Source organism: Leptonychotes weddellii, chromosome 5, assembly GCF_054177405.1.
Source record: "Leptonychotes weddellii isolate Sample4059 chromosome 5, ASM5417740v2, whole genome shotgun sequence".
Classification (NCBI taxonomy): domain Eukaryota; kingdom Metazoa; phylum Chordata; class Mammalia; order Carnivora; family Phocidae; genus Leptonychotes; species Leptonychotes weddellii.
Window position 1 is genome coordinate 75403383 of NC_138373.1, and position 20451 is coordinate 75423833.

General features: G+C 44.3%; 1 protein-coding gene across 4 annotated transcripts in view; it reads left to right on the plus strand.

The window, feature by feature from the left end:
- Positions 1–20451, plus strand: part of ETV6 (ETS variant transcription factor 6) — a 239477-nt gene that overhangs the window by 17732 nt on the left and 201294 nt on the right. Inside the window, exon 2 of one of the 4 annotated variants that reach the window (XM_081821246.1) lies at positions 12639–12725. The exons of the other annotated variants lie outside the window; for them this stretch is intronic. Coding sequence (XP_081677372.1) covers positions 12639–12725 — 87 coding nt within the window. The remainder of the gene's footprint in view (positions 1–12638; positions 12726–20451) is intronic. 4 annotated transcript variants of the gene reach the window in all.

The following is a 20451-nucleotide window of genomic DNA, read 5'->3' on the forward strand; positions in this document are numbered from 1 at the left end:
CCGAGCAGGGAGCCCGATGCGGGGCTCGATCCCAGGACCCTGGGATCATGACCTGAGCCGGAGGCAGACGCTTAACGACTGAGCCACCCAGGCGCCCTCCTCTTTCCTTCTTAAGGCCCTGCCTGTGCTGCTGCTTGTGCAGTCGGATAATTACTAGTGCTTCGCAGGCCGACCCGCCTGCTCGTCTTCCTCTGCGTTTCTATCTCCTGCGGTGCACTCCTTCCTTCTGTCTCTATTATTAGCCTACTTAGCTTTACCATTCACTTCCCCACGTCTCCCTGGTTCCCTCCTCATCTTCCTCCGGTCTTTGTTTTCCCTTCACCTCGGTAAAGTTATTTTGGGACGCACTTTCCTTATTCTGTTCAGATAGATGTGAATCTTCTTTTTCTTTGTTACAATAAAATTAATTTGTTTCTCCTTCATTTCATCATGCATTCCTTCATATTCCCCAAAATGGAAGGCATCGCCCTCCCACACCGAATGTCTGGCTTGTGAACCTTCAAAACAGGAGGTGCCGAGGTGACCTCCCCAAAAACAGGTTTGCTCATCCCCAGGACTGTGGGCTCTAATGTTCCGGTTCTCACCTCCTTTGTGCTTTTTCATGATGCAAACCCAATTATGTTCCTTCCCCAAATTCCTGTTTTAGTCCTTAATGGTTCACCTCGGTTTGCTCATTTTGTAGTTTATTATTTCCTTTTTCCCTGTAAGTTTTTCTTGTTCTTTGGGCAACACTGATATTCCTGTTAATTAGAGATTACACCAGTTTTCGTTACCAAAATTTGCTAAATGGACATAATAGTGAGCCTTTGGCACTTATTTCAAGCATGCCCTTTGGAAATATGGGAAGAAAGGTAGATTTAGGGCAGCTCTTGGTGTAATAATAATTCCAGCTTTATGGAGAGAAGTAGTTCATGAGGTTCTAATGGAGTAAAAGCTTAAAAGTTACTCTCATCTTGGTAATTTATGTAGGTCTCAGTTTGGGTGAGAAACAGTTTAAATGTAAAAATTTTTCAAGTAGTGGACTTAGAAATTATTATAATTATTGCTTTAATTTCAACAACTAATAATCAATTTCTGTATGTTAAGAGTTCTAGTACTGATGATCTGTTACTTTGCGGTTTTAGCCTATTGGGAATTATAATTTTCTGGTTTTATAGCAGAGTTTATAATGTGTGCCGTGCTGTATTTAAGTAGCGAAACTGCGTTTCTTTAAATAGGCTTTCCTATTCAGACTTTTACTGAGGTAGCCATATCCTCTGACGCTTTATCACTACCCATTTGTAAGATTTCTTGCTATAAGGATAGTTTCATCCTGTTTGCAACATACCCTGTTCTGGGAATAGATAGAAGGAATTGAGGGAATTCTGTTTGAGTCATACTCCATGAAAGAGCAACATCATTTTAGGAATGAAAGCAGAGAAGTTCTCACTCTTCTAAAAATAATGGGGAGAAGATTTAGGGAGGTAGCTTATAGGATCAGTTTTAAGACCAGGGCAGACATACATGCTAATTCCCTCTTTGTAAATGAGAAGTGGCCTTTAATAGCTTTATTATGGTTAGGTGAGTAGGTGAGATTTTGTTCCACCTAAAGCATGACGCTTCCGTAAGCATTGCACTTTGAAACTTGCCTTGTTGGGTTTTAAAAACGTTCTCTTAAGGGGGCGCCCGGCTGGTTCAGTTGGTAGAGCGTGCGACTCTTGATCTCAGGGTTGTAAGTTTGAGCCCCATATTGGGTGCAGAGATTGCTTAAAAATAACATCTTTAAACAAAAAAACCAAAATGTCCTTTTCTGGGTTTTAATCATGTATAATAAAACAAAGAGTCCCTTGCACTTTCTTAAAATCATGTATGCTTTTTGGAGAGGGTAGGTGAGCGAGCAGGGCTTGTGGGTTTTTCTTGCTTTTCCTTATGGGCCTTGCTTCTAAGAAGTAAGAAGTGATGGGAATAACCCAAACCATAAAGGTTATGGTGGATTTCTGCTTCCCAGGGCAGGAACCATACCCCACCCCCACCCCCCACTTCCCCCAACTTGTATCTCAGTGGTCCTGAAAAGGAGGAGAGAGCTGTTGATTTGTGATTTTTTTTTTTTTTTGGAATTCAGTTTTAGGCCCCACAGCTATTCCAAAACCATGAGGACTTACCAGCTCAGACTTGGGAGCCAGTGGGGATTAGAGGTGGGGGTAGAAAATGGGGATTCTTGCTCCAGTCAGAGTTGTTTATGCGGGCTCGGGTTGGAAGCCTTGTTTCTTTGACTCTTTCATTAAACCTAGGTGTGCTGTGCAGGCTTTGGGTCCACTGTCACAATTAAAGGATGGGGAAAAGCGGCGTCGTGATGTCTATCCAATCCGTTCTGACTGCCGAGCACTTGTAATTCAGAGGATAGTCGTTAGAAAAACAGAATGTAGACATTTAGAGCTACAGTTTTTAGGAATTTAGGCTCCAGCTAGAACCCTGGTCTTTTGACTCCCAACCAGCTTACTGATTTTTAATTCAGTCGTTGGTTTTATTTTAGGCTTTATTTTCGAAATAACAGATTCACGTCACATCACTCTAATTTGTGGGAAGTTTTTCTGTTTTGTTTTTGTTTTTGTTTTTTATCAACCAGGTGATCTAAGTGAACATATCTGCTTTTCCTTTGGGTGTTTTCTGGTCATATAAAGAAAACCACAAACTCAGAAGCTCTTGAATGCTTCATGTTTGGATTTTTTTTTTTTTTTCAGTTCAGAGTGAATTACGGACAGTGGAGTAGGAAATAGACCATATACAGAACACAACATCCACTCCCCTGTCTTGCCACCTGCACTTCCATTGGGTGTTTCAGGGTTCATTTTAAGGTGAGAGGTTCATGCCGACCCCTTGACCACCCTGTTTCCTTTTGCTGAAAAATGTGATCACAGGGTTTTTATTTCACAGTGTACTTTGACTACAGGAAGGAACCAACTCCCACCCCAAACCGAATCGCCTTTGAGATCCTATTAAACAGCGAATGCCCTGAACACCAGAATATGAAAATGCTTTTCTAGGATGAGCTCAAAGCATTTCATCCTCCAAATAAAATCTATCTGCTCGCACTTAGATTGTTCAAAGGCAGATGGTAGGCAATTGAAACAGAGAGGCAAGCTGGCAAAAGAAAAAATAAAACCACAAATATCTGAACATGAAGGTGATCTACACTCCTGCCAAACCCCCTCCTAACTTCGTTAACACAGCAGTGTAGCAATTAAGTAACATGGGAACTCAGACTCATATGGCTAATACGATTGTTCTCCGTTAATGGGGTGAATCAAAGCTTGCATATAATATACAGCGTTATTCAACAAAATGCAGAGCTAAAGGAGAGTTTAAGACGGAATCAGCAGCAGAGCCCATAAACCATGCTACCCGTAGCAAACAACCACCTTATTGAAATCTCACTGGCCCTTACCACATATTCACGGTGGGGTCACTGGTAGGAAATGTTCGCTATTACAGTTACCATGTCTTAAGGAAAGGGGCCACTCAGCAGTATCGAGCTTGAGAGTGGCAGTAAGATGTCCTTGAGGTGAGGGAAGAAGGTGGTGAAGAGGCTGGCTAGGAACACTGGGGAGCCCACACCAGATGTGTTGTGGGGAAACCCTGACTTAGCCGGGGACAAACGTTATTGCCATCCTAGTGCTGCGGGGAGGCTGTGTAATCAGACAGCCCTCTTGATTCCCTTAGCCTTATAACCTACTAGCGGACTTTGCAGACGCCCAAACCTGGCACTTCTCACTAACCTTGAACTTGAACACTCAGTGACAGAAGGGGATGGGAGTGTGTTTCAGCTGCTGGAGCCGGGTGTCTGCGTGGCTGCCATCTCTTGGCAGGCCGTCTGTGGCTCTGCAGGGGCTCTGGGGCGGGTGCATGAGAGGGGGCTGGTCCCCACTGTGGAAGGGGCAGCCTTCTGAGCAGGTGGGGCGGGCGCGTGCAAGGGGCGGCGGTGGGCAGGATGTGAGAGGAGTGCACTCTGCTGAGCGACAGTGTGGGGATGCGTGTGAGGAAAGTGGCTACTGACCAGGGGCCGGTGTGGGAGACAAGGCTCTGATCACCGCCCAGAATAAAAGAAAGGATGCCTCGGTATCCAAAGGAAACCGCTGCTGGCAGAGTAAACCTTGTGCTGCCTCAGTAACAGAGGGGAGGCTTGGAAGAGTTGGCGCTACATGTGAAAAGGCAGTAAAATCAGCTCTTGAACTTTGGAGTCATACAAAGTTCAAATATCGAGGTGTCTGATGGGCAGTGATTAGAGGAACTTTAGGGTGTGTGAATGAGTGAATGCATTCCTTCACAAATCAGTGTTTCTCCTCCCCAGCCCTCCACGTAGTATAGTTGTATTGTCCCAGAAACATGGGTTTATCTCTTACATAAGAGAGCTTGTTGCATTTTATTGCTGTACTCCATTTTCCTTTGTTTTCTTTCCTAATGGTCCTGTGTTTGATCCTGGCCAGATGTTGCCAGTGACTCTTGTTAGAATGATCTTTTTTCCTTTCCCTGCCCGGTCAGACGATGGCCCGTGGTCTCTAAACTGGGATTTGGCAGTGATTCACGACTGTTGTGAGTACAGTTCAGGAATAAAACTCAGGAATGGAAGGGCCATATTATGGAATTTGGTTGAAGCAGGTGTTGTTTTTCTTCTTCTGCCAATGCAAATCTATGTCCCAGAGAATTTGTCTTTACTCACAAAGAATGGCCTCTGTTCCACCTTGCTCTAAAAGGTACAAGGGCACAGGGATGCATATTTCACATGCACCTTGGGGACTGGCAGAGCACCCCCGCAAGTACAATGTGTGGAATCCAGCAAACAATAAAGAGTGTGTGCTCGCGTGGCCGGATCGTTAACTTCCTTCCTTTCTCGCCTTGAGTTTTGGGAACTCCTTGCTTGCTAGTTCCATAGGCCATGGGATGTAGCTATACAGAATGCCAGAGGATGCTCAGAGGGGTGTGTGGAGGAAGAGGGAAAGCAGGAATTCTGGGCCAGAGAGCCCATGGCCAGCTGGTGACCTAGGAAGGGAAGCTCAGGTTTTTGTAGTGAAAAAAATAGTTGTTTTTTTTGTTTTGTTTTGTTTTGTTTTAAAGAGGGATTTTTGTCGGGGCACCTGGGTGGCTCAGTCGTTGAGCGTCTGCCTTCGGCTCAGGTCATGATCCCGGGGTCCTGGGATCAAGCCCCGCATCGGGCTCCCTGCTCGGCGGGAAGCCTGCTTCTCTCTCTCCCACTCCCCCTGCTTGTGTTCCCTCTCTTACTGTGTCTCTCTGTCAAATAAATAAATAAAATCTTTAAAAAAAAAATAAAAAAAAAAAAGAGGGATTTTTGTCAAGTAATACCCTATCTCCAAGTTGGAGGATTCCAAAAGCGGACATAGAGTGCCTGCTCTCGAGCGTTTACAATCCAGGGAGGAGACAAACTTGTTAATGTAATGAGAGATGCAGAAGACGGCCAGAGAAAATGGAAACACCCTTTGTCCGGCACCTTCTGTGGCCCTGTTAAAATGTGCGCTGTGGCTCTGGGCCTAGGGGATTTTTTAGGTTTGTTTTTGGTGTTTTCCCCATGATGACCTGGTTGTGCAACCCTGCATTTGGAACCAGCTGCTTCCTGCTGCTCTTTTCCAGGAGCGCATGAATGTCCATCTCCCGGAGTGATGATGGAGACCAGGGTGGGGTGCAGGGGAAGACAGCTCGGCCTCCTCTCTCTCCCTTCTCCCATGTTCTCTGGCAGCCAGGAGCTGGGCTGATGCTCAGGAGGCCTGGGGCTGTGTCCCTGCCTTACTCAGAGTGGTCGGGAGCCTGGTGGTAATCTGATGAGGGCCACAGCCCTCCTAATGCCGGAGGGAGCCTGCGGCTTTTGCTGAGGGCATCCGATGTATTATGGGCTGTGTAGGTACAGCTCGGCCCCCTTCAGCTCCCTGGGCAGGCCTTACCCCCTGGTGTGCACACGTTTATTTATAGTTAGAGACCTAGCGGTAGCCACAGTAGTGAGCCTAGTTTTTCAACCTGTAAAAGTTTATTACCACAAGAAGCAGGAAGATTGGGATCTTTTTGTAAGGTATTCTGTTGCCCCGAAGTACCTGCAGCTCCCAGGTCTTTTTACATTGATCCCACAACCGCCCAGAAGGCATTCAGAGAGGACCTTGTAGAAGACAGCCATCTGTACTTGTGCTACAAAGGGCAAAAATCAAGCAAGCAACCAAACAAGAAAAGCCCTTGGAAGTCCTTTAGTTGTAGTGATATATATTTGAAAAGTATTATATATCACCGAGCAGGGACGTCTGTACATTTCAGTCCTTTGAAAAATGCACTCTTCCAAACATCACGATACAGCCCTCTGAAGTTAGTTAGCATACATTGTGCATTCAAGGGAAATGTTAATTTGAAGCTAAGACATGGGGCTTTTTTTTTCTTCCTAGAAAAACGTAGTTAAGGAGCTAGGTGTACCTAGAAATGGTTAAATGAAATAGTGCCATCAAGAAAAAGCCCTCAAAGGGGCGCCTGGGTGGCTCAGTCGTTAAGCGTCTGCCTTCCGCTCAGGTCATGATCTCCAGGTCCTGGGATCGAGCCCCGCATCAGGCTCCCTGCTCAGCGGGGAGTCTGCTTCTCCCTCTCCCTCTGCCTCTCCCCACTGCTCCTACTTTCTCTCTCTCTATATATCTCTCTGTCTCAAATAAATAAATTAAAAAAAAAAAAGAAAAAGCCCTCAAAGCCAAGTGGAAATTTTCTGTCTCACTCCTTGCGCTGTGTTTCTCGTCACAGTGCCTGGCCACTCACTGCTTGTTTGTGTCACTTTCCTCGTTAGTTTGGAGTGGGCCCCTGGCTGGGCGATGGCTTGGGGGTGACTGCGAGCTGTCCTTGGTTAAGGTGATGTGAGCAGCACACAAACGTCATGCCCTCCTCGGTTATTCTCAGCCTGGGATGCAGGAGCGATAGAAGCACTACTCAGTCTGCTGTCCCTCCCCTCGGACCCCTGTCATCACGCTTTCCCACATGGTTCCCATCGCTCCCTGTTGCCCTCAGGTGAAAGCCCAGCTAAGCCCGACAAGGCCTGTTGCCCTGTGTGATCTGTCCCTCGTCTCATTCCCTGGGACTCCCTTTTACCCACTCCCAGGAAGGTGTCATCCTCTCCTCTCCTGGTCTTCCTCTTCCTGAGAGACTCCTCTGTCTTTCTTCTCCCAACGGACTATTCATCTTCAGGTCTCACTCCCCAGGAGTCTTTTCCTGGACTTCCTGGGTCTGAGTGAGATGTCTTTCTCCTGTACCCTCGTAACACCTATTTTGAAACTTTCATCCCATTATCTTGTGATTGCCTCTTTGTATCCATCACTTGACAATAAGCCCATTAAGTGAGGGCCTCATCTTGATTTTGTGCCTGTGACCACAGGGTTGGGTATAGAGTTGGTGTTCCATAATAAATGATTGTTGAATGAAGGAACATGTAGAAAACAGAATATGGTCTTTGATTAATTTGGTGTCTGTTGCTCCCCAGATCCTTCTCATCAGTTCATAAGACTGCAGGACTCTGAGGGTGATGCATATCTGCAGTATTGTCAGATGTAGTCAGGTTGTTAGAAGTGTGCTTATGCAGGGAACAACATGGAGTTTTTTATTTTTAGTTGTGAATTCAGAATCTTAAGTTATACATGAGTTGCAGTGGTTTGGTTTTTAAATTGAGTTTTTGCTTAAACTTAAATCCAAAACAAAATGAACTAAAAGGAGTCATATGCTCCTCCCTACAAAGGCTCTGTGGCTCTCTGGATGTTCCTGTAAGACAGGAAAAGCTATCACAGATCAATTCCAGTTCCTGCCTTTGAAAGAAGATAGATGGGTCTGGCTTTGTGAGGAACCTTCCCTTTCTTGCCTCCCCCCTCCACTCTCTCTCTTTCTCTGCCAGTAATTGCATGGCTAAACTGAAACACTACTGAAAATCCAAGTTCTTTCCTGGCTCTGAATAAGGTAGCATACATATCTCTACTCTCTGGAAACATACATACATGCATATATACATGCATATACACATATACTCTGCTTTTGGCCTGAAATGATGGGCCTACATGAAGACCTCTTTCTTGTTTCTTAAGCAGATGGACAGCTCTTTTATGTTTATCTGAATCTTTCTTGGTTACTTTGCTGGGATGTAGCCAAAATAACGTGGGATATGGAGTCCGGTGACTCGGATTAATTGAACACATACTTACTGAGCACCTAGGGTATTCTAGGTATATTGGAATTACCATGGTGAAGAAGACAAGGCCTCTGATTCAAGAGCCTTGCTGTGTTAACAGGGTCACGCTAGTGCCATTTACTTTGTAACTTAAGGGGGCGAATCATTTAACCTCTTTAAACTTCCTGTTTCTTCGCTGTAAAATGAGGATAGTAACACCTACTTTATAGGGCTGTTAAGAGCACCTAGGTGTTCATGTTTGTCAGATTCCGCCTGACAAGCATCTGTTCATCCTTCGCATTTCTCAGCCCTTTCTGACCTCCTCCAGCAAAGATTCCATGCCTCAGCACCCCACGGTCCCTCGGGCAGTCTGCTGTGGCCCCTCACTCCTCCCTGGAAGCATCACATCTCTGGTCCCTGTGCTCGTGCCAGACTCTTGGCCCATCTCTGTAATCCCAGTGCCTGGCTTGGTGTCTAGCATGCAGTGCTTGGTACGTGCTTGCTGCTAAATAAATTAAAGGACAAGGTTTATGAATGATCAGGTACCACACATACCATGTTATTATTGTAGGAACTTTGGGCAAGAAAATAGAACAAAGAGACAGAGTGCTTTGAGGCTCTGGAGATTGAAGGAAAACCTGGCATGTCCAGCTCTTATTTTAAGGTTATAAATGTGTGCCCCTTAACCGTGGATGCTGATAAACATCCAAGTCTGTTTGATCAGACATCAAGGCAAACCTCTTGAGGTCAGGGAGGAAGGCTTAATCTACCATAGGTTTAATCTAAAGGTTAGCACATGGTTTCATTAGCTAACAAAACGAGCAGATCTTGGTGGTTGACAAAGACAGGCTCATTTTGGTTGTTTTCTCATGTGTTCACCACAACAAACATGGTAACACCTGCTTCTCGCCCATTTTGTCTCCTCTTGCAGAAGGAAGTGTGTTTCTCCTCTTCTTGCGATGGCCTCCTTTCCTACCCTGACCATACCTTTTTTGTTGTTGTCCATATAGACAAGAGAATTAATACGAGTTAGTGATAACCTATGAGTTGAAAAGAGACCGTTCTTGTCCATTGTGGCGTGTGTGTGTGTGTTTGTGTGTGTGTGTGTGTATAATCTTCAACACAGTCTCAATGTGTGGGAGATAAGGGGTGAGCACTTTTGGAAAAGATCATGCCTTGAAGGATTAGTTTTTTCTCTTTACTCACCTCTGGCTATCAGCATTGAAATCAAAGGTCAGATGGTTGCTTGAGAAGAAACAGCCACTCTCAGCAATTGTGTAGTGTTCTAGGTTGGGTCAGTTCTTAGTGCTGGATGGATAGATGGATGGCTACATGCATTTTTGAGAAAAAGCAAAACAAAACAACAACATTCCTTCCTGAGTAAACCTTGGTAATCCTTCCCGCTGTGCCTCCTTTCATCTCTTCCCTGGTTTCCATAGACTGGGGCCTCCCTCCTTGTGGGCCTACCATAGAATTTACTTGGGGCCTGTTAAATTGTCTCGATGTTTTCTAGTCTATAAATATATTTTTAAATAGGACCATCATGGGATTTGGCTGTATTTATTTTTGTCACTCTCTCATTTTTCTCCCAGGGAAATGGCGTGTTTACGAAGAATTTCACTCATTGGTAACGTTCGATGACTTGTGTCTTTCATAGACCATGTCTCTCCCCTGCTGTCATAGTTAGGGAAATGGACAGTTCCTTACTTTCAGACATGCTTGTTCTAGGGTCTGTGAATGGCCTAGGACAGTGGCCACACTCCCTTTGGCATCCATCACTTTGGCATTCTCTGGGTTTCACGCATCTCATCGTATTACTCTTCTCGAGTTTACAAATCTCTTTTCATTGATTTCATTTGAGTTTGGCATCATGATGTAGTGGGACTAGCACTTGGCTGGGAATTAGGACTAGCTGTGCCCTTGGATAAGAGACTCAGCATTCCTGGTTTGTAGTTTTTACCTCTGTAAAAGTCGAGACATCCAATTTGATAGTTCTCTGGCTCTAAGGGCATTTTGACCTCTGAATGCTGAAAGGATGCAGGTGGGATTTCAATCGTTCATAGCTTATGCTTTCTGGGAGCATTTTGGTCAGCTGTGTGAGTGATGATTCAAAAAATCCCATGTTCCTATGAGAAGGAAAGGGAAATATGCTGGCCCCTCAGATGGTAGCTGCTAGTCGTCGGGGGCAATCAGTTTATTTCAGGTCAGTCGATAAGCTAGAAACCAAATTGCAAAGTTGCCCTGTGCGTATTATTTAGTATCATTAAGGTATACATTTTTCTTATTTCAAAACTACTTTTGATGGTAGAGTATTTGCTTCCTTTGTTTTTGATTGTGAACCCCTTTGCCCATTAGTGATGGTATTCTAACTCACCTCATCCAAAAAGATCCATATTACATGTCCAGCTAGGACAGGGACTCTGCATCAGGGAGAGCATCTCTCATATAATTTGACTCAGGCTGAACACATTGATTTTCTTGCAACTAGGGATTGACTCCCTCCATTGAAGACTCATGCGAGGGGAAGAACAGATAGCGAAGTGTTTGTTAAGATGGTGGACTGTCCTTATTTTGCCTTCCGGCAGCAAAGTGATCTGCTTGGAAACTAATTAAAGCATTTCCCCAACGGTGTTGATGATCTGCTTCTCCTCCTGGCTATAATTTGAGCACTCCTGCAGTCTCTTAGATGGTGGTGCCATGTGTCAGGACCTGGCCGAAAAGTAGCCGCCCCTCTCTCCATCTTTCTAGCCTGTGTCCCTTGCCTGCAGGGATTCGGAGAATGACTCATTCCTTCAAGTGAATTCAGACCTTTCAGGTGATGCTCTTCCATGATACTCCTTGCTGTTCTGCTTTTCAAAGTCTTGAATACTATATATAGGTAATTAGGATACTCGAGGGTCCTCCACGTCTGGTCCACATTTTTTGGTGGCACAGGGACGAAGCTTCCTCTCTGGAAGCCTGCTAAGCCAGGCTCTCTTCTCTGCATCCCACTGAGTCTAGACTTAACTTCTTTCTAATATGGTAGCGTCCTTGCCCCATGGCTGGAGGATAGGGATGATCTTTGTCATGCCTTGGCAGCTGTAAGCCACGTGGATCTGCTTTTGATAGCGGCTAGAGTACTGTCAAGTCCACTGGGTTCCTTTGTTTTTCAGGATAATTTTTGTTTGGCTCATTTACTGAGTAGCAGACAGAGTCCCACCTTTTCTTTTTGATATAATATGCCAGAAGTTTGGGTTCTGTGGCCTTAATCATTTACATAGCTCAAGTTAGCTATTAATACTTTTTTTTTTTTTTTTAAGATTTTATTTATTTATTTGACAGACAGAGATAGCGAGAGCAGGAATACAAGCAGCAGGAGTGGGAGAGGGAGAAGCAGGCTTCCCGCCGAGGAGGGAGCCCGATGTGGGACTCGATCCCAGGACTCTGGGATCATGACCTGAGCCGAAGGCAGACGCTTAACGACTGAACCACCCAGGCACCCTAGCTATTAATACTTTTTAGGATATTTAATGCCCATTTCTGGTGGGCTTCACCTATTTTTTATTTTTATATCATAAACCACAAAGTCCTGTGACTTAGAAAATCACGAGGTAAGACTGAAGTTAGGAATGTAAGATCCTGACTAGGATATGATGCTCATTCTCACCGCTGGCTAAAGGCTTCAGACCATCATTCAGTCAGTAAATCTGTATGGTATATTTTGTTTACACTTTGATTGTCAAGGCTAATTGTTTTAATTTTAAAATTATGCCTTGATTAGATTCAGGAATCCCTTGTAGACAAAAACTCAGGAAATTTGTTTGAATTTCTACAAGACTGTTTTAATTTCACATTTCATAGATAACACCAAGACTTACCCACGCTTTTCATACTGATGCCTCCCTTAAAGATAAGATATTTAAATCACAATGCAAGTAAGGTAAAATAAAAATGTAAAAAGAACTCTAAGAAATGAATCTACTCATTCCTTCTCGAGACATTTATTTATTCATTTATTGCTCCATTTTTGCCGTGGCATATAGACCACTAGACTCTATTACTGTCTAATTTATATAGAGGTTCAGAAAGTAGGACTGGGAAGAGGAAAGGGGGCATCAACTTTCCTTTAAGACTACTTTTTAAGTCTATTAGTTTCTGTAACTCTCATATCTGAAGAACCTGAAGGCAAACTGTAAGCCTGAGTTTCAAGTTGGTTTTCCTGGAAATGTCACCAGGATATAAACTCAGAAGCAGACCACCCAAAGAAAAATTCCCTAAAAAATTGTTACTCCTTTTTTTTTTTATCGTGTTACCGATGTTCCTGTGGGATTCCAGAGAATAGTACATACTTTGTAGAGTTGCCTCCCAAACTTCCTTGCTGAGCTTCTCTTACGGAAGAGGCTTTTCTTTAATTACTCTGTGAATGTGTGTATAAAGACGAAGGCCTAACCTTCCTAAACACTGTTATAAAATTAATTGATAATTAATTCCACAGATGCATACTGATACATGGATAGAAGACAAAGATGGTCATTGGTCGCAGACTTTGAATCAGAGTGACTCAAGGGAATTGGGCCTGCAGGTACGAAGTTTTAGGCTCACCATGACCAAATCACTTTACTTATTTTCCTTTTAATATTTGTACAAGATGACTGTAAGCATCATGTAAAAGTTCTTTAAATAAGTACAAAATAATTACAAATGATAAAACTTCTTTTTCTTTACGGTAGATAAACCAGTGTGTCAGAGGGGTTCTCATCCGTGGCCTGCTTTGAATCATCGCTAACGTGATAAACTAAATGAGCATCTCATTTTATTTAGCTTTAAAATTAATGCTTTGTGGGTTTTTTCCCCCTTTGAGATTTTACTTAGAAAGGCTTTCTCTACCTCAAGATCAAATAAATACTCAATTAAATACATGAACTATTACCTGTTCCATTTTTCCATTTAGATTTAAGATTTTATTAGAGAAATCTTCACACGTATTCCAAAGTAGAGAACAGTATAATGAACTACATACACTCACCACTCAATTTCAACAGTTCTTAATACATGACTAATCTTGCTGTATCTATATCCTCCCGCACTCCTCACCCCTTTTCCACCCTGGTATTTTGAAGTATAAATCCCTCACGTAATTTCATCTATAGATACTTAAGTATGTGTCTTTAACAGACTTAAAAAAAGAAGAAATAAAATGTCATTATTACATCTAACAAATCTAACAGTAATTCCTCCATGTTATTTAATTAATATCTACTGCTCAAATATGGTATCTAGTGTTTTTTTGTTTTTTTTTTTTTTAAAGATTTTATTTATGTGACAGAGAGAGACACAGCGAGAGAGGGAACACAAGCAGGGGAGTGGGAGAGGGAGAAGCAGGCTTCCCGCAGAGCAGGGAGCCCGATGTGGGACTCGATCCCAGGACCCCGGGATCATGACCTGAGCTGAAGGCAGATGCTTAACGACTGAGCCACCCAGGCGCCCCATACCTAGTGTTTTAGGCCTTGAGGATACAACCTATAAAAGTAAGGCCTAAGGTTTTAATACCTGTGGGCCAAAATTCTAGTGTGAAGAGACAGACAAAAGTGAGTAAGATAAAAAGAAGATAATTGTGTTGAGTGCTCTGAGGCGGACACAATGGGCAATAGGAAAGAATGACCCAGGCCCCCAGGGGTGAGGCTGTTCCAGGAAGGGGTGGTCAGGAGCCTTGTGAGGAGGTATCGGGGGAGTCAAGACACCAGAGACCGGATAAAGAGAAGGACCTGGGCACAGCCTCCTGAGGGGGTGATTTTGGTGGGCCTGCCAGGGTGTGCCATCTCTCCAAGCAAACTCTTTTCATTGTTAATGCTGGCTTGAGTTGCAGTCGTTTGTAATGCGTAACGTTTTGGTGTCTTAACTTTTCGGCAGGATAAATAGAACCATCCAAAATACACTGATAGTGAACTTCGTGATAATTTTTGGCCAATGTGTTTATCAGTTATGCTTAATTGCCCCCTGAATGTTCCAGAAAAAAATGAAACTGAAAATTCAGGCTGCTTAAAGACCCCTTGAAATATATAAGCCCTGAAGGGCACAAACCCTTATCTCTCTGTAATAATAAGCTCTAATTTCTGCAGGGCAGGTTCCCTCTTGAGATTTTGGACACTTCCTGATTCTTTCTGGGTAAAATAAAAGTGACAACTTCTTTTTTTTTCCTCTTGTGACTTTTTAATACTTCTCCTTCTTCTCTGGATTAAAACCAGGAAGTGAAAATCAGTGTGTAGAAACCAACAATACACACACGCGCGCGCGCACTTGTGTTTTCATGGATATATGAATATATATATATGGGAAATAGGGAGGAGGGAAAGAATGCATAGGGAAGATGGTCTCTATTAAATTTGATTTAAATGTAATAGCAAATTAGAGTACATTCTTGTCTGAATCTTTTCTGTAACAAAGATAAAATGAGGCATTATGTTGAGATGATCGAGCACAAGTGGACTATTCCAGCGTTTTTCTTCTCAGCCATTAAAAGATTTTGAAAGAAACAGTCTTTCCATATACATACAAAGAGTTTGTCAGTCTCTCTTCAAACACAGCCAGCCACAGTCAGACTAAACATTGGGAGACATTTCACTGAGTCCACAGTGGAGATATTTGTGGATTCACATATTTCCTTTCTACAAGAAAGTCTTCAAGCATTTACTGTGTTCCTGCATTTAAGACCCCTCCCAGCATCGTAGGGAAAGAAAAGCACCCAGACTGTAGTCTTTACCTTTAAGGAACTTGTGGCCTAATTGAGATAAGATGTCCGTGGTAGAAGAAGGTAAGTAGTAGCTGAAGGCAGAATGTAATCAGTGCCAAGTGCAGATGAGTGCTAAGGGTTGAAAAGAGGGAGAAAGTTCACTGCAAGCTTGAATAATGATCCTAATGACTGCAGCCAGCATGCAGGGAGTGTTTACCTTGTACTGGGTACTGTTCAAATATTTTACAGGTATTCGGTCAATCATCTTCATGTCCGCCATGACATAGGTGCCCAGGGTCACATGACAAGGAAATGGTAGGGGCCCCCCCCTCTTAGATTCTGGGCTGTCGGACTCCAAGGCACAGTCTTATGCATACCAGAGTGGGCTAGGGAAGCCTGCAGCAAGGGGGGACCCTTTGGGCAAAGGAAGCAGCCCATCTCACGGAAGCAGCTAGTAGATACAGGGAAAGAGTGACAGGTAAGGTTTCAGGGACATTATTGAAAAGCCCTTCAGTGTGGGTTAAAGGCCTGTAAACTTGCTGAGAAAAGCAGTTGGAGAACCAGTACATGAACTTACCAAGAAAATAACATGATCACCCGACACCCTGGGAAGATGGGTCTCCCAGGGGGACAGCGGGGCTGTGTTGCTGGGCAACCACGACGGTTCAAGTTTGGGCTCTCTAATCATTTCTGCTTCAGTCTTGTGGCTGTCCAGTGACTTGTTTGGCTTTCCATTAGCCCTTTCTCCCTTGGCCTTGAGGGATTGGTAACTACAGAATCTCAGTCACCAGGCAGGATGTGCTCACCAGTCCTGCTAGTCTTCCCAGCAACTCCCACAAGGCTGATGTGCCTTCTTAGACAGCAGAAGGTAAAACCAGGTGGCATCACCCCCGTTACTCCTCTCTGGATCTGGGGCCAAAGACTGCGAAACCACATTTCAGGGCAACTTGGAACTTTTAGGAGGAGAGTGGTGGCACGCAGAGGCCCTTCCAGAGTAACTGCAGTACCAACAGCTGCCCCTCCAGACCTGCCTCTGCATCCCTAGGGGCTAATTAGGAGACTCCTTTGTGATCACCTGGTCGAGACTGCGTATATTTAGACAGCAAGGTCAGGGGGTGTAACCACAATTTTCTACTCCTTGCTGATTAATCTAGGATTTAAATACAGGCTCCAAAATAAAGTGTAAGTGGTGGTAGCTCAAAGAAGCAAACCAAGCTTCACATTAAATGACATGGGGCTCCTGAAAATATGGGAAGCCCTGGGAACAAAGGTTACTTACTACATCTATAACTCTTTTATTTATTTATTTATTTTTAAAAGATTTTATTTATTTATTTGACAGAGAGAGACACAGCGAGAGAGGGAACACAAGCAGGGGGAGCGGGAGAGGGAGAAGCAGGCTTCCCGCCAACCAGGGAGCCCGATGCGGGGCTCGATCCCAGGACCCTGGGATCATGACCTGAGCCGAAGGCAGACGCTTAACGACTGAGCCACCCAGGCGCCCCCATCTATAACTCTTTTTAGACAAAGAAAATATGTGATTAAGAAATGCTTTGGCCAGATCTCACCAAGATTATTTACTGGGAAGGAGGCCCAGGACTCAGCCAGGCAGGAAAATGTGCGGTGTTTGCCGGAGTTGTGGAAGAACATTCTGAAGTTTGGAAGTAGAGTGAATGAGGGGGAGGGAGAACCATAATACAGTTTTCTGCTCTTAAAGGATCCCTGCAAAAGCCAAAATAAGTAGAGGAAGCCTCCCCCATCCCTTGAAATTTAGGGACCCCCTCGTGGTGGGGAGGGGTGGGGCTTGAACATTCACTCTGCTCATTAGGCAGGTTTCGAATATTTAAAGACCCAGCACAGTACTTTTAACTTTGTTTTTCTTTAAACCATGGCTAGCTCTTCTCTAGTCTTCTCCAGGAAGAAAACTTGATTGTTTGCAGTCATCCTGGCATAAAAATGTCCACAGTTATGCTGACGGGCAGGCTTAGGTAAGCAAAGAAAATTTGCCTGTCTGCTTCCAATGTTTTACTACCTAGCTTTTTATAAAACAAAAAAATAAACTGCCATCAACTGAAGTTTCAGGTTAGGGGCTTGGTTTGAAGGTGTTTGGAGATTTGGGCATCCTTTGCCGTATTGTTTGTAGACATTGGGCGTGTTTCAGTGTCCTGGCTGACCACGTTTCCCCCCAGGGGTGCGTTCTCTACAGAATCATTTGTCTCCCGCTGGGAGACTCTTCCCTCCCTCCCCTTTGTCTATGTCTCAGACATCTGCTGCACACTTTCTCTGGGGCATGCAGTCCAAACCATCGGAGAGAGCTTTGTGTGCTCAGTGTAACTTGCCGGAGAAGATAGACCTGATTGATTTTCATGTGCAAATACAGCGATGTTCTTGCCAGAAGCTCTGTGTCCTCGGTGTCACACGCATGAATTTATGATGCACTTTGGAGAGGGTCAGAATATTCAAAGATGAAATTAATGCTGGTCCACCCGTGCTCTGTGGTGCTGAGGTAAATGAAGGGTATCTAGTGTTCTCTGGAGCTCGAGTTCCTCCAGCGAATGCCAAGAGGAAAAAGAGGGCTCCGTGGATTGACACTGGGACGTTTGGATGCATATGTCTTGCCTCCTTTCAATTGGTAATCTAGACACAGGCCGGCTGGGGGAAATCAATTAGTGGCAGAATGTGCCAGGAGCTGTCCTCTCTCTGCCCTCCTCACTCCCTTACAGGACACCTGTTCGTTTTGCATACATTCAGGCACCATCTTCTCATATTCCTGTAATTTTATTCTTTTGATGTTGGTCTTTATATGCAAAGAACTAGATTAATCACAATCCTTACTTCGTGACACATTATCTTCAGATTTTTACCTATTCAGAGTGGTCTAATGAGCAACCCAACCCCATCCCCTGAAATCAAAGGTAGGACCTTGAAAATACCCTACATCTGACATGGTGATGGTCCTCCTCACATCTGATCCTCCTCCCTCCTCCTTCCTCACATCTGGTCCTCCCCAAGGTAACCATCATCTGAACCCTGTGTGCACCTTTCCTTCCCTACTGTCCTTTCTGTATGCTTGCCTTCACCTGTATGTGGTCCTAAGATGGACTACATTAAAGCATAAAACATATATACATGGAAAGGGCATCAGACTGTGTGTAATCTTTTTTACTTAATATTGTCACTGCTGTCATTCATCTATATTGCTGCATGCCACAGTCGTTCATTTGCCTTGTCTGCTACATAATGTTCCATTGGGATTATACTCCGTTTACTCATTCACTCTCCCATTGATGGGCATTCAGGTTGGTGCTAGGATCTTGGCTACTGTGAACATGTCTGCTATAAATATTCTTGTACATATAATCAGTTGTCCATATGCGAGAGATTACTCTGTGTATAGGACTTCATTTTTTGGAAACTAGCAGTGATAGTATGAACCAGAGAACATTTGTGGGAAGCTCGATGGAGATAAATCCTCCGTGCTTTTTATTTCAGTTGGTGTGAAGAAGTCGCATGTAAACTTTGTATGAGACAAGACACCATTTTATTTTTACTTCATTTCTTCCACCATCGTCCCAGTCCCAGCCAGTGCTTGGAACAGTTCTGGGCACACAGTGAGCACTTTCTTTATATGTAGGTTCGGTGCAGTCAGTGCTTGTCGATTTTATCTGATTTTAAACTCTTTGACGGTAAAGCCATGTTCTCATGAGACCAGTCTTTTTTGTGCTTCCAAGTGTCTAATTGGGTCAGTTTTTTGCCCTGAAAGAACTTCCCATCTATTGGGGAGAATTATAATGCATTGTGATATATGCTGTAACCCTTAGGTCATAGAGAAAGGGTGCTTACCTTTCCCTGGGAGAGAAGACTTCTCGGGGTGACAGGGGAGAACCTATTGGATCTGATCATTGGAGCATGAGTAAGAGTTCACAAGATAGATTAGGAAGGTGGAGAGTATGGACTATTTCAGGGAACTTAGAAGCATGGGAAAACATGGCACACACAGGCCCTGGAAAGTGGTTGGTTTTGGCTAGAACATGCGTTGTATGCAGTTAAGTGTAGGCAAACGAGAAGTCAAATGTGCTTGTGTTTTTGCGAGTCTCTTCATCTTTGAGGATTGTAGATAGACCGAAGTCATTTTCACTTAGTCCCACTACTGGGCATCTGGGTCTCTGGTACTTAGTGATGTCCCTCCCCCTTCCCCTTTGTGGCACATCCATTTGGCTAAGAGGGACCCAGAGTAGGGGGAAGATCCTAATTACCTCTGATCCTCGTTAGCCTGTTGCTTGGACGGTAGAGTTCACCTAAGTTAGGCTTCAGGAACAGTCTGTGGTCATGGAATCCTGCTTTTCACTCCAGGGACTAAACCAAGATCGTAGGGGTAGCAAAAATACGTGCTGTGGAAAGCTTGCCTTCTCCTTCTGGTGGCTGTTAGCCCCAGTGCTCTTCTTCTGTCATAGCTCTGCCCCCGGCTGCTTTCATCTCTTTGCTTTCTAGTGATGGAGCAGTGGGGAAGCTACGGGGATGCTGGCCTCGCTCGCACCCATCCCTGACCATCTGTTCTCAGAGGCTCCGCAGCTAGCAGAGGGAGTGATGATTTCAGGGAGGAGGACCGGAGGGGGCTGGCGGACAGCAGACGTCTCTCTTCTCAGAGAAAACAGCTAGTCCTCTGTGACCAGTTCTCCTTCCAATGAGAGATCATACAGCCACTGCACACACCAGCGCATGCACTTGGGAAGATCAGATGGATTTGTACCAAATAAAATTTTTATTGGAGTGGATGGTGGTAGAGGAACACATTTTATTATGCCATGGGATAAGATAGTGTTATATTTTGGATGACTTTTGGGAAGTCTTTATTTTAGGTTCATCTTTGGAGATCTGATTTCTTTGTATTCTTTTACCTACCTAGCAGGGTGGTTAAGAACTCAGTAGCCTTGGGGCGCCTGGGTGGCTCAGTCATTAAGCGGCTGCCTTCAGCTCAGGTCATGATCTCAAGGTGCTGGGATCAAGCCCCGCATCGGGCTCCCTGCTCCGGGGGAAGCCTGCTTCTCCCTCTCCCACTCTCCCTGCTTGTGTTCGCTCTCTCGCTGTGTCTCTCTCTGTCAAATAAATAAATAAAATCTTAAAAAAAAAAACAACTCAGTAGCCTTTAAAGTTGGCTAGATCTGCCCGTGTTTGAGCTCAGCCTCTGCCACTTTTTCGCCGTGTGAATTTTGGCACATTTTTTAACCTCTGAGGCTCAGTTTCCTCAGTTGAGAAATGGGCCACTGATTGTTGGCTCCCACACTGGGTTTTTAGGAGGGTTATGTGAGCTGTAATGCGTTTAAAGTAGCTTTCTATGGAGTTATTTGAATGTTGGACTCATGCGTTGCTTTTATAAAAAGGATTTGTTTCATCCTTTAAGCTGTGTCAGTCAGGTGGTCATCGTGGAACCAAATGGGCTGTCTCCTGTGAGGCTTAATAGATTTTTAATATCATTCAGTGCAGAGGTTAAATTAAATAGGAGGATGATCGCATGCAGAGTGGGCACCTCTCTGCTTAAACGTGGCTCTCTCTCACTTTCAAAACAGGGCTTTAAAAA